Source organism: Thamnophis elegans, chromosome 1, assembly GCF_009769535.1.
Source record: "Thamnophis elegans isolate rThaEle1 chromosome 1, rThaEle1.pri, whole genome shotgun sequence".
NCBI classification, from domain to species: Eukaryota; Metazoa; Chordata; class Lepidosauria; order Squamata; family Colubridae; genus Thamnophis; species Thamnophis elegans.
In genome coordinates this window covers 44,453,327-44,469,509 of record NC_045541.1, presented here as the reverse complement: position 1 = coordinate 44,469,509, position 16,183 = coordinate 44,453,327, and the positions used below count along the sequence as shown (strand labels likewise).

The 16,183-nt window shown below is 37.8% G+C and overlaps 1 protein-coding gene across 1 annotated transcript in view; it reads right to left on the bottom strand.

The window, feature by feature from the left end:
* VWDE (von Willebrand factor D and EGF domains) overlaps window positions 1–16,183 on the bottom strand; it is a 352,344-nt gene that overhangs the window by 37,903 nt on the left and 298,258 nt on the right. The window contains exon 23 of the mRNA XM_032236897.1: window positions 8,873–9,694. Within this exon, the coding sequence (XP_032092788.1) occupies window positions 8,873–9,694 (822 nt within the window). The remainder of the gene's footprint in view (window positions 1–8,872; window positions 9,695–16,183) is intronic.

Genomic DNA, 16,183 nt, shown 5'->3' with positions numbered 1-16,183 from the left:
CTTTAAGCATTTGGCACTTCTCTGCACGTGCATGGCGTGCCCATACTATTTCTAAGTATGACTTAAATTGTAGTTACTGTGTTCTAGTTAGCTACTAACAGCTCCCAGTAAGTGGACACTAAAAATAAAGCTGCCATTTGGGCCAGAGAGTATGAAAATGAAACTGTGCTGTCTCATTTAGCTGCTGCCTGCCATTGCTTGCCTTAGTGTTACCTGTGGAAAACAGATTTCTCACAGGATCAGTTTTTGATTAAGCGCATCAGATGTCTGGGGTTTGAAATTATCTCTGCCCAGGTAACCCTCTTGTTACTTCTTTGCACCACATTTTTTTTCTGGGTACTAGGAAAGTGTGGGAGAAATATTGTAGACTGCATGAAGAATACACTCTGGGGAAAGTGAAGAACAAAATATATTCTGTGATTGAACAAGGCAAATCTAAATATGGTAGGAAAGAACAAGAAGATTATTGCAAGAAAGAATAGGAGTGTTGATGATTAACTGCCCTTTCATTCCCATTGCAGCCTATAGGAGGAAATCAAGATGGTGTAATGGTTAAGGTACCAAGCTGCAAAGCAGGAGACCATGAATTCAAGTCCCACCTTAGCCGTGGAAGCCAGCTGGGTGACTTTGGGCAGTCACTCTCTCTTAGCCCAAGCCACCACAAAGGGTTTTTTTTTTATTATGGGGAAAATAGGAGGAGGAAGTGTAGTGCATACATTAGGTTATTTCTAAAATAATAATATAAATGAATGAATAATCTCTAATATGTTCTTAGATTATATGGGGTTTCTTGTCCAGGAGGATTATAATGTGCATGCTGACATCGTCCAATCAAGAACAATCTGGGATTTCATGTCTTCTTTGACAGCCATAAATTTGTCTCCATTAGTAGTAGCTGGCCCAGCATATTCTGTTTGGCTGGGATTGATGATTTGAAAGTGCAGAATAACTATGTGAAACCAATGTTATACATAGTTTTAGATGGGTTCAAATCATTCTCACAAATACCACAGGAAGAGTAGTTTATATAGGCATGCACTAAGTTACGTAAGATCTTATTTATTTAATTCAATTAGCTAGGATAACATGGGTAATTGAAATGAGCAATGTTTGCTGAAATGAAATCTGTTTCTCCCTGCCTGTAGGAGGCACTTCTAAGATTTCTAATGAAAAAGAAAAAGAACACTCCTGGCCTGAATAACCAACTATGGGCTTATCTCATAAATATCATTTCTGGGAAAGATGATCAAGAAGGTGATAGTTTCACCCTCCAGATGCTTATGAAGGATTCTAATTATTAGGCTCTAATTCAATTATAAAGATGCTTTGATTATTTTTGGGGAAATGCTAAGCGCCTTGGAATTCTCAAGGGTTCATTGTCATCAACCACATAATTCTTCTGCTTCAACTGGGGGCCTGATCTTTGGGGGGGGGGGGAAAGATTTACAATGCTTCACTCTGATGCCAGGAGTTTACATAATGGAATTATTGCTCAACAGTAGGCTGTTGACCTGTGGTGTCCTGCAGGGTTGCATCTTATCTTGCATTGTATTCATTAAACAGCTGGAGAAGGTCACAAAGAGATTTAGAGTGTGGTGTCTTCAGTATTGCTCCTTATCAGTTAACTGAAAGAGCAATCAATATGTTAAACATTGCCTAAATCTGATAATTGGGAGGATAAGGAAGAACCTACTCAATTAAAAACAGAGAAACCAAGGTACTCTTGGTAAATAGGAAAAGAGACCTTGAAGATGGAATAACTCTCCCTCTGAAAAAGCAAATTCACAATATAAGAGGGCTGGTAGGCTTCTGGGCTAAATACATTTGGTGTTGATTCTCAAAGCCGTGGTTACACTTCATTGGTATTATTACTACATATTCTATTTAAACTGGTACTATCTTTGAAAAATGCGCAGAAACAGCAGCTTGTACAAATCGTTACCAGCTAAGCTGCCAACCTGTACAAGGTACAGAATCATATACTACTGGTACTGCAAAATCAACCATTGTTTACTGGGCACACTTGTAGAGCCTATTATAGAGATTAACTTTCCCATGATGAAGCTGTTCAACTATTGGGATAACATTTACCCTAGCCATGAATATTTATCCTAATTTAATCTTCCTTTGCAGAAAGTATTTATAATCCTTATTTTTGTATATTTAGTGAGTTGACTATTAAAATCCACCATAGAGTACTTCTTTTCAGGAGGATAAAGAAGTATGAATAAAATACAATTATTTCCTTTGTATTTATAATAAAAATTGATTTTCTTGATTATCAGAGTTAGTTGTGAATTATAATATAATTACCATATTTTTTGGAGTTTAAGACGGATCAGAATATAAGACAGACATTAGTTTTGGGGGAGGAAAATAGGGGAATAAATTCTGGCTACCAGGTATTCATCTGGCTTGTCCTTAGCCTGGTCAGCTTCAGCACATTAGTTTGCTTGCTGGTTTGCGGTTGGGGATGATGGAGGCTGTGCTTCTAAAGCACAGCTGATTGTTGGAGGAAGCAGCAATTAGAAAAGCAGGCAAAGCATGGAAGATTGCTTAGCTTATCTTTGGGCTGAAAAACAGTTTCAAAAGCACAGCTGATCCTTGGAGGGAGCTCTAGTGACTAAAGCAGGCAAAGCGGGGAAGGGGTAAGAGAAGGCAGCAGCTGTTCCAGATAGCCATTTTGGTTACCATGTGCCCCATTTGGAGGCTGAAAATGCAATTTGCAGAGCCCAAAAACATAAGCCATTGTTGATGGCAATCTCTGAAGCCAGGAAGAGGATGCACAGAGTCCGAAGAATAGGGACCAGCAGGTGGGAGTGGCTATATTCGGAGTATAAGATGCATCCAAATTTTCAGTCTCTTTTAGGAAGGGAAAAAGTGTATCTTATACTCTGGAAAATACGGTATCTTATATTTCTTCCCATCCACTGGCCTAGCAAAGAATCCTCATTTATTTAGACTATAGTTCTTTGAAATCCTAATGCATCAAGAATCAATTTATAAATTTATAATATTGATCCATTTTGTAGTTTTGTATCACTATTTATATCTAGATAAATATGATTAAGTCAAATTTCTGATCCTGATCTGAGTTGCAATTTCTGGAACACAAAGCTAAGAAGGAAGTTATCACAGGTGCAAGATGTGCAAGAGAAAATGCTTAGTTAAAAAATTACACATATTTGTGCTTACTAACAAAGGATGCATAAAATTACTAAGAAAAGAAAAATCTGAATTATAACTTGGAACTTTTTTACCTGAGGAAATGAATTCATTAAAATATTTCATATTTTAAGAAATTAATTGTTGCAATGGCAAAGAACAGTAGGATATGTGTGTATGAGAAATTATTGAAAATCTCAGATTTGAGTGATGGTTTTTTAATTATTCTATATAGAATATAAGTGGAAAATATTAAGGGGAAAATATATATGCGTGAGTACAAAATGTGTTTGCTAGATTTCAGACCAATGTGTATTATTTTTTTCCACAGATATGTGAGTGCTGAGCACTCAGGAATTGATCCAGAATGTTCCTGTTATATGTTAACCAGCACTAAAATGCACAGCTGTACATAGTGAAATGTACAAATAAAAAAATCAATATACATTAAGGAAGGATAGAAATTTAGTGGCTATTAGATTCAGTGGTGGAAAGACTGCCATTTTTTAAAAAGCATTACTGCACTTTATAATCTAAATTATCAATTGTCAATAAATGAGTATGATATTAGCTTTTTAAAATTAAAAATCAACATTTGAACTATGAAAACAGATGCTCGACTAGAAGAACTGATGACTGAACTCAACAATATGCACTGGGATATCATTGGATTATGTGAAACACAACGAAAAGGCAAAGACTTAGTTGAACTTTTTAGGACTGGGCATTTATTATACACTAGATGTACCAAAGATGGACAAAGTGGCGGAGTTAGTTTTTTTCCAAACAAAACAAAATCAAACAAAAGATGAAAGACTGTGTAATAAAATTTGAAACTATACATGAGACAGTCCAATGCATCATTTAATTGAATAAACAATACAAGCTTCAAATCATCCAAGCTTACCAGCCAAAAATAAGCTATAGTGATGATGAGGTCAAAGAGTTTTACAATGATGTGGCTGACCTTGAAGACAAAGAAAAATGCCAATACAAAATAATAATGGGTGACTTTAATGCAAGAATAGGAAGAACAATACTGGAGAAAAAGTGACTGGTCCACATGGAAGTTGTGAATAGATAATAGAGGTGACAGACTAGTAGATTTTGCTGAAGGGCAGGAATTGTATATCTTGAACTCATTTTACAAGAAAACGGCTAGCAAAAAATGGACATGGAAGAGTCCATCGAAGTAGACAAGTGAAATTGAGTACAACATGTCAAGTGACAAAACCATATTCTGTGATTGTACAGTCATCAATTGCGTTAACATTGGAAGTAAGTCACCATAAAATATATAAGTTAAAATGAAGATTGACTGTCAAAAAAGCTGTATGAAAATGATAAAGATGTAACAAAAATAAAAATAAAGAATAGAGTGATAAGGTGTTGGGGAAGTATAGTGATTTTTGAGATTAATCTATCAAATCGCTTTGCTCTGTTGCAAGACCATTATGGACCAACATGAATAACTAGTCAAAAACATCCTTGAATCTGCTACATCTATAGCACTGTTGGAAAAATACTTTGTACAGTCAAAAAAGCTCTGATGAAACTATTGATTTAATGAAAAAAGAATGAAGAATACAAGAAATTTCACTAATAAACTGAAGTATGTTGAACTTTGCAAGACCATAAAAAAATGTATCCAAGAAGAAACATATCAATTCAATGTGAAGCTTGTGAAAAAGGCAACTGAAGAAAACAAAGGGATTAATAGAGCAAAATGGAAGCTTAAAAATGCAAGAAAAGGTTTTGCAGTGAAGATGGCTTTGTGTGTAGAACAAGCCAGGAAAAGTTAGAAATAATTGGAATATTACCTTTCTATGCAAAGATCAGGATCACTCAAATATAACAACATCCACAAAAGAAGAAATACCAGATATCCTAGCGAAGGAAGTATCAAGTGCCATAAAATAAGTGAAAACTAGCAAAGCTTCAGGCAATGACTGTGTTACAGTTGAAATGCTGAAAGCTGGTGGTCATAAGTTATACAAGATACTAGCAAAACTGTACTCGAGATGCCTCAGAAAAGAAAAAAATACCTGATGCATGGAAGAATGGTTTAGTGATTCTTATACACAAGAAAGGGGCCCAAGATGATTTCAAGAACTATCGTCCAATAACCCTTCTTTCAGTCATCTACAAGGTTTTCAACAAGATATTAGCAAAAAGAATATTGGGAACATTAAATGATGCACAGCCAAAGGAACAGGCAGGGTTCAGAAGTGGCCACAGCAGGGACGTGCAGTCACTAGAGGCAAGGGAGGCGGAGTCTCCCCAGTCTCCTGAGAGAAAGGAAAGAGTTTTAAATATTTTTTTTAATGAATTAAAGCCAGGATAGTTGCTACCAGATTTCAAGTCACAGTGGCTTGGTGTCTGCTCTCAGTGTTAATTAGGAGGAGGCGAGAGAACTCGGAGCCTCTTTTGCTTAAGGAATTTTTCGCCTTTTAAAAGTTCAGGCGGAGTTAAAAAGCAAAAGATTTAATATGCAAAAGAGGCACTGATTCTCCCGCCTCCTGATCTGGGAGCAGCGAATCATGTCTTGCACTTGAGCGACTGCGCAAGTGCAAGGGTGATTCTGGAGAGGTTTTTCTTTGATCACTAGCTGCCATTTCTTCAGCAGCAAGCCCAGCACCGAGCAGGGAGGACGAGGAGGAGGAGAAGAGCGGTGAGCCCTTGTCAGGTGGGGGTGGGTGGCTGGCTGGCTGGGAGGAGAAGAGCGGTGAGTCTTTGTGCCGGCTGGCCGGCCGGCCAAGCAGGGAGCAGGTCGGGTGGGGGTGAGTGGCTGGCTGGCTGGGAGAAGAGCGGTGAGTCCCTCCCCTGCAAGCCAGCCAGCCACCCCCACCCGACCTGCTCTCTGCCTGGCCGGCCAGCCGGCACAAAGACTCACCGCTCTTCTCTTCCCAGCCAGCCAGCCACCCGACCTGCTCCCAAGAATGTCAGCGGGGACAGAGGAGGCGGGGGGCGAGGCGGCAGAGTGCGGCAGCGGCGAGAAGCAACACCCCTGCCGCTGTGTCTGACAGGCATCTCGCGTTTATGTCCATCATAAACAAGAGACGCCTGTCAGACACAGCGGCGGGGACGTTGCTTCTCGCCGCTGCCACGCTCTTGCCTCACCAACGGTATCCCTCACCGCACGTCACTGGGCCACAGCACAATGGATCATATCCAAGTTGTTCAGCAAGTCATTAAAAGGCACAATGAGTACACCATGCCTCCGTACATGGCTTTCATTGATTATGAGAAGGCGTTTGACTCAGTATTCTAGCAAGCAATGATTAAGGCATTGTTCAACCAAGGTGTAGACCCTGCTTACAGAAACTTACTACAATCAATATATGAAAAAACAATGGCAACCATTTGCCTTAATGATATTAAAGTGGACATCAACATAGAACGAGATGTACAACAAGGTGATACAATACCACCTATACTTTTCTCAGCTTGCCTTGAAGAAGTATTTCACAAACTAGTCTGGGCAAAAAAATGGAATAAAAATAAATGGCACTTAAATCATACATTTTAAGTATTAGGCAGAGAGAAGCATTTAGGGACTGTTGAATTAATATAAGCCCATTTTAACTGTGCATTGCTGTGGGTGTCAGATTCAGCAATTAAAGTTAACAAAATAAACTGTTCTCCTGTCTATGTCCAGTGCACCTAGCAAAACCATTTAAATGAGGTTAAATTGAACCTTGAAGTTATGTTGGATGTTTCTATGAAGAAATGCTTTCAGTATGACTTTTGTCACATCTGAGTCAAGACTAAGTGGCAACATTCTGTGTCCTTTAACAAGATTGATTTTTCAACATTTCTTTTGCTTTGTCTCTTACCACATCCAACGTCTTCAAATCAATAAATGCAAGAAATACTTTCCATCTTCTAAGCTATGTTCTAAAATGTGTTTCCTATTCTATATCTGTGTTATTCTTAGAGAAAAATAAGGGCAAATCCCAGTGCATCAGAGATCTTATAAAATAAATGGCAAACCACCTTAATGGATGTAATGATTTGATTATTGTAACAAGTCTGCATTTTTCCAAATGGAAATTAAAATCAGCAGCTTGGAGTAGAATGATTTTCTTTAGGAGACTGAGTATTTAGTGAAATCTCTGGACAACTCTTAACATGAAGAAAATTGTGTTGAAACAAAATAAGATAGCAGTCACACAATCAGGTGATATAATTGGCAATGAAGATTTTAAAAAAAACCCAAAGGTCTCATTCATATATCACGTCATTAGTGAGATAGCGATGAGGCCAACATATGGTCAATATTCTTTACTCTGAAGAACACATAGAGTCACATGTTCATATAACCATCCTTCATAACTGTATGCATAAAGAAACATAATTCACACTTACAGTATTTCTGTAGTGATGAGGTTCATAGAACCCATATTTTCTAAAACATCTTTTCCATGTTTTATTTAAAAAAAAAGATTTATAAAATGATAAAAAGAGGAAATGTTATTGAAGTGCATTAATTTGTCACTTCAGCAATGTCACATCGCTGCCAATTATTCCCATGGCAAGTGGTGTGTGTGTGTGTGTGTGTGTGTGTCTATGTGTGTTGATCCATATACTGTATACTCCTAATATATAGATTTAAATTTAGGCAAATTTGTTAGATGAGCAAATTGAAAATATCAAAGCATGAGGAAAATATTTAAACTCTAACCCTAACAACAGAAGAAAGAGCCATTTTGCCAAATTATTAAACGGGTTTCAGCACTGTGGTCTTTTAAAACATTTAATTCATTTTTTAATTTAACCAGTCAATTAAATATTCTCTCTTAGAAATATGCACTGTGATTATGTGCCCTGAAGCATTTTAAATGATAGAGTAATATTCTCTTCAGAGTATTACTTATAGAATTCAAAAACAAAGTTTTTTTAAGTCATACATATTACCTACCGTATGTACGACTTAATACAAAAGTACAGAGCATTGTAATATGTTCATTTATGCCATATTTTTTAATTGACAAGAGATTCTATTTCTAGCCAGATCGTATAATTCTGTAGCTGAAATGTTGAAACATCTAAATTTTGAAGAATTCCATTTTTTCTCCCTCCTACAATGTATTTGTCCCAATTTGCTATATGTTTGTATATGGCAAACTATATACAGTATTCACATTCACATATACACTAAAGAGAAATTCCTTGTGTGTCCAATCACACTTGGCCAATAAAGAATTCTGTTCTGTTCTATTCTATTCTATTCTATTCTATTCTATTCTATTCTATTCTATTCTATTCCATTCTATTCCATTTTAAACAATGCTGTTTTCATTAAGGTTAAAAAAAAGGAATTAAAGTTTCATAAATATAACTAAAAAAAATCTACAAGAATATCTCTCATCTTTGATTCTAGTTGACACTCTCAAAATACAATTTACTTACATTTAACAATTATAGATAAATATTCATTGCTAATATGGGAATAGCATGAAAAAGTCTGAGATGATTGACATTAAAACTTAAATTAGTCACTGGATTGTCTTCTAGTAATTTATTTCGCATAGTTTTCAACACAAGTGTTGGAATAAAATTTTAAATCTATTAATGCATGTGGTGTGCCAGGCTACATGTGTTTAATAGGACACATCTAATGTTAATATTCTTAATACCCCCAATAATTAATCATTAATTGATATAGACAGTGCTAGTAATTTCTCCCCCCTCAAAAAATTCTTACCATAACATTGTATTCCATCACCGCTGTATCCATAGGGGCAGGGTCCACATTTGAATGTCTGATGCTTTGTTGATTCACAGGACACACCAGGGAAACAAGGCACATTTGCACAGTTGACTCGCTTATTAAATGATCTCCAATCAATTACCAAATGGTTTACACCCGAGGCATAAGGCTTTCTGAATGAAGCAGTCCTTCCTGAAATTCTTGACTGCACAGAGCTCCCTTGTGCCTGACTACCTTGATTTACATGAAGAGAAAATGATGTTTTCCAATGGAAAAGTGACGGCAATGGTGTGGTCCACACAGACTGTGTCAAATACTTTACTTTAGAACCATGGTCAGAATTAGTCTGGGTAGCTGAAATCCCAAGAGATTTTCCAGAAGGTGACAGATTGGTTGAGGTATGGCTCTGTTGAATAACATGCAGCCTTGTGTCCATGTGGTCTTGAGTGGAGGTATTCCTTGTGATATCCACTTGAACCTGCAGTTTATAGTCTGAAAGTTTTTCAGCAGCTCCTGCTTCGTTTTTTTGAAGGAAGGCTCCGTGGGTGCCATTTTTTATTTTACCAAATGGAAAGATTTTTCCTATAGATGGCGTAAAAGATTGAGGCACCACCCTTTCTTTGAATGGAGTTTGAATATCAATAGTTAAGGGATATCTTGCTGTATGGAAAGTTGTTTCTAATTTTGGAATATGATCTTGTGAAGATGCAGAATCAATATCTTGTAAATTCTTTATAATACCTTGGGAAACGGAGATTTTGATTTTCCCAGGGACTTCCCCAGTTACAACAGGCAGACGTTTTGCAGAACTTGACACTAAATGAAAAAAAAAAGGATTAGCACAAAATACTCTATATTTATTTTTCTCACACACACACCACCAATCCATCCACCCACCCACCCACCCACACATACATATGGGGGGAGAGAGAGGGGGAGGGAGGGTGGGAGGGAGGGAGAGTGGGAGAGGGAGAGGGAGAGGGAGGGAGGGAGGGAGGGAGAGATGTGTGATCAGGATCTGTGCATTTTTGGGTTTGTCTTAATTATTACTTTATTGGATTTTTTTCATTCAATTTATATTGGTTTTTTTTTTTGCTAAAGCACTGAAGGTGGCTCACCAAATTTAAAAATATCATAAATAAAATATACTGTAAAATCACTACAAAATATACAAAATGCTAAAATCAGCTAACTATTAAGAGGAGATATTTCTCTTCTCAGATTTTGTAAATATTTTCTAAACATTGTATTGCTAACTAGAGCATACAAACATTTGCTTGACCAATTCTCGGATACAGCTCATCTGTCTGGAACCCGCATTGTATATCGGACTAATAGAATTGAGTGAGTCCAGAGAAATTTCATGAGAAGAGTCTTCCACTCCTCTGCTCACAACAGAATACCTTATGCCACCAGGCTTGAAATTTTGGGCTTAGACAATTTAGAACTGCGCTGCTTTCAGTCTGACCTAAGTGTAGTACATAAAATTATCTGCTATAATGCCCTGCATGTCAATGACTACTTCAACATAACAATACATGAGCACACAATAGATACAAACTTAAGGTAAACCGCCCCGAACTCGATTGCAGAAAATACTACTTCAGCAACAGAGTTTTCACCCAACTGAAACACCTTCAAAAGGGTAAATGTTAATGGTTGAAGACCTTTGTAACAATAGAGATAGTTCTTGAATCGGTCAGACTTTAAAGATCAATTAGCACCTTAATAAATATGATCCTCTGTTTAATAAGTTAGGAAGAAATTTATCTCAAATAATTTTGATAAGAATACTGCTACAGTTTCTAACTTAAACATTCAATTGTGATTATCTGTAGAGAAACCTGGTGCCACAACTAAATTTCCCCGAAGCATTCCACAACACTCTCTTCCCACTCTGTACTCCGCCAATCTCAAAGCTTGGAGGGAAAGGCAGCTCTTTGCCATCCAGAATGTTGTTTTTACAAAAGACTGCTGCATTTTCCAGATAAGATATGTATCTTAAATATATTTGTCAGCTATTCCTCTAAAGTTTGAAAATATAACCATTTTTTCCCTTGGAAGGTCCTTTCTATCCGCTTCTGATTTTGAAATTATATTCCCAACATGGCTAATTTCCTATTCAAACGGACACTTACTGTATCAGCTAATTCTTTCCTACACAATACCTTCTCCAAATTAATACTGAGTATCAGAACTGCAACGAAACAAAAGTATTGTAGAACCTTAGTCAAAGTCAACTATTCTGATAAATTCAGAATTGTCCCTATATTATTATTATTATTATTATTATTATTATTATTATTATTATTATTATTATTATCAGTACTAGTTGAAATCTTCTATTTCTTTTCTAATTTCCTACCCAAGTTATTGATTTTTAAATTTTTGATTCATTTAAAATATTTATATATCACCCTATATCACATTCTCAGGGAGACCTACAGTATCATCTTCCATTGAATGCATAATTGATACATTCCCAAATGGGAGATGCATTGAACTAGTCATACAGTAGTGTAACAGGATCTTTTTCACTTTGCTTGCCAATATAAGTTTCTAAGGAGTTTTTGAATTAATGAAGAAAATACCCCACTAACTGTGTGATAGACATGTCTGTTTAAAACAGCAAGTGGCAAAATATGGTCTCCAACTTTCTTTTCCATTTAATATTATACTGTACTTTTGGTGGCAAGGATAATCACCTTACTTAAAATGCTACATAATTTACAGACGCTAAGAAGAAATTGGGTTTTACAAGTAGAAATTAGAATCAGAACAGTATTTTTTTTAATGGCACTTTTATTAAACTATGGAAAAGGGTTAACACTGAAAGGTCGCCTGAGATCCACAGCTTTATCTTTTTCTTTTATTTCAAACAATCTTCAATATCTTAAGACGTATCATCCATTATCCATTGAAGAAGCAGAACTGGTTATACCTGCCCCAATGTGCTACCATATAATTGAAGATGATGAAAAGTAATGGTGACAGCATAAAATGTACAAGGTCGAAATGAAATCTGCATTCCACCCACAAAGCAACATTATTTTGTATAAGATCTGTCAGGATAGATTAATTAATGTGCTTGTATATATGAATAGATAAAAAAAATCAGATGCAAATTGGATATATTCCTGTCTTTAACTCTTGTATAAATATGCAAATAAAGAAGAGAGAGGTGTTTGCTTGACATTCTCCTTCTAATACAAGAATTTGGTCAAAATAGTTTTGTGGATCTTATGGAGAATGCAAAGATCTGTGCATTGAGGAAACAATAGGATGTGAAGGCCAGGTCAAGAGCAGTTGTAAACTACAGCATGCTTTAAAGCCGAGGGGTCAAACTCAAGGCCTGTGGGTGCTTAGATCTGGCCTCCAGGGCCGCCCTGGAAACAGTGAAGGCCTGCTCCCTCTGCCATTGAAAATGGAGCTCAGGAGGGCCGTGCACGAGCTTCGTTTTCACTGGCAGTGTGCTAGCAAAAGAAATTACTAGCAAAAATGGCATTTGATCACATCAAGCTGCCCCCCCCCCCCAGCCTCCCAGTCAAACGCAAACCTGCTGTGCAGCCCTCAATGAAATGGAGTTTGACACCCCTGCTTTAAAGAGATTCTGGCAAAGGCCACTGACATGGGGGGGGGAACCCCTGAGGTATGTAATTTGTACTTTTGTTCTTGGGGCTCAGTAGTAAAACATAAACCTTTTACTTCCTTGTGGACTCTTTTTGTGTAACCCCTCTTTTTCTCCATTTCTGGGCAATCAGAAGACCTGTCTGGGGATCATTGATACAGTTTTCATTGTTACAATTGCTGGAGTTTTATTAGCGCTCTCTCTATCTCTCTCCCTCCCTCCCTCCTCTCTTGTTTCCTGAGCCAGCTGTAATTGGGAATGCTGAAGAAAAGTGACAGGAGAATATTTTCCCATCATTCCAGAGCAAAACAAAGCAGCCTCAAGAATAGGGCAGCATCCTCAATTTAAAATCATTTATTTAGTGACTTACAACTGTTTTTCACACTTATGACCATCCCCATGGTGACATGATCAAAATTCAGATGCTTGGCAAGTGGTTCATATTCAATGTCCTGGAAGCACGTGATCACCTTTTGCAATCTTCTGACAAAGTCATTGAGGAAACCAGATTCACTTGAGAACCATGTTGTTAACTTAACAACTGCACTGATTTACTTAACAACTATGACAAGAAAGGTCATAAAACGGGGCTTAACTCTCTAGCGAAGGAAATTTTGGTCTCATTTGTGATTGTAAGACAAATATATTCCCCTGTTGATAACAGGAAAAGCATAGCAGATCAACAGTGGTTGTCATAACATCTGCTGGTCATAGCTTTTGCTGTCCTAATGGCTTGGTTGGTTTACAATCTTGCATATGTAGAATGACTGTTCTGCTACTTGCCCATCAATCCATGGTGAAGAGCCCTTGTCTCTTTTGGATACTTTCTGAGCAGCCATAACGGGCCAGAGAGAATTAACACACAAGACAAAAAATTCCAGCCTGCCTTTGTTTTATAGTGTTGCTGTTAGAGGGTAGTTTCATAATATATAGCCAATATTCCTTCAAGTCATTGTATTTAAGCATCTGTTTACTTAATTGTATGATTATCTGCTTGCCAGGAATTTAAATTGATTTTTATCAGCCTTTTCATTATTTGCTGGGACAGAAAATTGAATGATTAGATACCTGCTCTACATCACCTCCAGGTTAAATGACTATAACAGTTTTTCCACAGAGCTGGGAAAGCATTCTGAAGATCAGCCAATACAAAATACTGAAGCCTGTTTTTAATTCAGTGAAACTTACCCTTAAATGTATAATTGCTTTGGAGAGAAGATATTTAAATTGCTCCCTCTTTGCATTGAAATCTGCCTACATCAATCTTTGAAGGACACCTTACTCTGTGTTCTACCTCCTGTCTGAAGTGTCAGGCCTGTCTGGGAATGTTTGATACATTTTTGATAGTTACGATAGCTGGACTTTGAACTAGAATTTAGTTCATACTTTTTTTTCGTGTTAATTGCAGATTTTTAAAAATGTCTGTTTTTATTGAGTTATGATTTTTAATATTCTTACATAATTAAATTGCATTGAGCCAGTTTGATGTGGTTAAGGAGGCAGACTTAGAAACCAGGAGATGGTGAGTTCTCGTCCATTTTATGCATGAAAAGTGGCTGGATGATCTTGGATCAGTTACTCTCTCAATTATACCCATCTCACCTGGTTGTTGGGAAAATAGGGGGAAGGAAAAGTATTAGGTATGTTCGATGCCTTGAATTTCTTATCAAGTAATAAAGGCATTATAAAAATCTAATAATTTTTTTCAAAAAATTACATTTGATCAGTTTTATGTTGTATGAAAAAATATAACATTGTTTTATGAGTATTGGAATATATGTATGTATGTATGTATGTATGTATGTGTACAGTGACGTGCGGTCAGCTTTAAGCCTGGTGAGGCACTTTTTAGACTTGTGGACTTCAACTCCCAGAATTCCACAACTAGGCATGCTCAGTTCCGATTTAAAGCGACAGCATTTCCCCCGCTTGCAAAATAAGTTTTCCCATTCTTTTTCTTCTCCCTCCCCTCCTTCCTCCCTCTCTCCCTCCCTCCCCCCTCTCTCAAACAGATACACGCACACAGAAAACTTGGATCCCTCTCTCACTCACTCACTCACTCTCAAACACAGAAGTTGGATTGGATATATTTTCCAAAGGCTTGAAAGCATCTCCTCTGACATACCCCGCCCCCCCATTCCCCTGTTGCCTTCCAATCGGAGCCTTTGATAGCAGGTGAATCACGTTGCCTTTTCAAACTTGTAATCAGTGAAGCTGGGCTTATATACTTTTATCCAGGTGTGTGTGTGTGTGTGTGTGTGTGTGTGTGTGTTTGAAAAGGCAACGTGGTTTTGTATGCAATCAAACTTTTTGAATTTCTTCCCCCTCCCCACACACGCACCTTTTCCAGCTGTTTCAGAGAGGATTTCAACTCTGCTTTTGCTTGCCCTCATGAAAAGAAAAAAAAAGCCTCTAAAAATGCCCTCTACAGGAGGCGAGAGAACACGTGCCTCCTTTGCATAAGAAATTTTTCATCTTTTAACCCTTGCTTAACTCTGTTCAAGTCATCATAAAGCTAGAGTAAAGGAGGCCCATAGTTCTCTCACCTCCCACTGCAGTTAAGCATTAAGCAGAGTCATCCACTGTGACTCTGGCAGCAACTACCTCAGCCTTTTTCCTTTTAATTATTCTTTTCTTTTCCTCATGACGCTGGTGAGGCCACGCCTCCCCTGACTGCATGTCCCTGTGATGATGATGTTGGTAATGAAATGTCTGCAAGCAATAAACCAAGCTCAGAGAGCACCAAGGACTCTACATTTCAACCCTGAGCTACAAAGATTCTCTTCCATTAGATCTCATCTTGCAAATTTAAACATGGGGGAAAATGTATTTTCTACAGTGTTTCCTATGTGGCAAGTTGGTGATGTTCTTTCATTTTTTTTCAACAACTGGGATGATAAAATATTGAATTAAATTGAATTCTTCGGCTAAAGGGGATACCACGGTGGATACAATTTTCCCAGGAAAACCTTCATGTAGGATTTTTTTCTTGTTTCTGCTGTTTCACATTTATAAAAATGCAAAAAAAGCAGATGAGACCACCACATATATGAGGAACCATGGGGATTTTAGAGTAAAGGTTTGCCATTTGCCTTTGGTATTAGAACAATGATATCCTTATTTTGGTGGCATGAGGGCACCCTTTGTCCCCCTTCATATTCAAAGGTGCTCATTTCTTGTGATCCATATAAGGCTCACCCCTAGCACCTATCCACCGCTAGATATAATAAGGCCATGTCATGAAACACTGATTGTGATGACTTTGACTGCTACACATATATATATCCAGGGTCCCAATCCTTGTGCTGAGGCGTTGAGGAGTTGAGGTGCTGAGTAGCGGAGGAGCTGAGGTGCTGAATTGCGGAAGTGTTGAGAAGCTAAGGTGCTGAAGTGCAGAGGTTCTGAAGTGCGGAGGTTCTGAGGTGCTGAAGTGCTGAAGTGCTGAAGTGCTGAAGTGCTGAAGTGCTGAGGTTCTGAGGTGCTGAAGTGCTCAGGCACTGAAGTGCTGAAGAGCTGAGGTGCAGAGGTGCTGAAGTGCTGAGGTCCTGAAGTGCTGAGGAGCTGAAGTGCGGAGGTGCTGAAGTGCGGAGGTGCTGAAGTGCGGAGGTGTTGAGGAGTTAAGGTGCTGAAGTGCGGAGGTTCTGAAGTGTGGAGGTTCTGAGGTGCTGAAGTGCTGA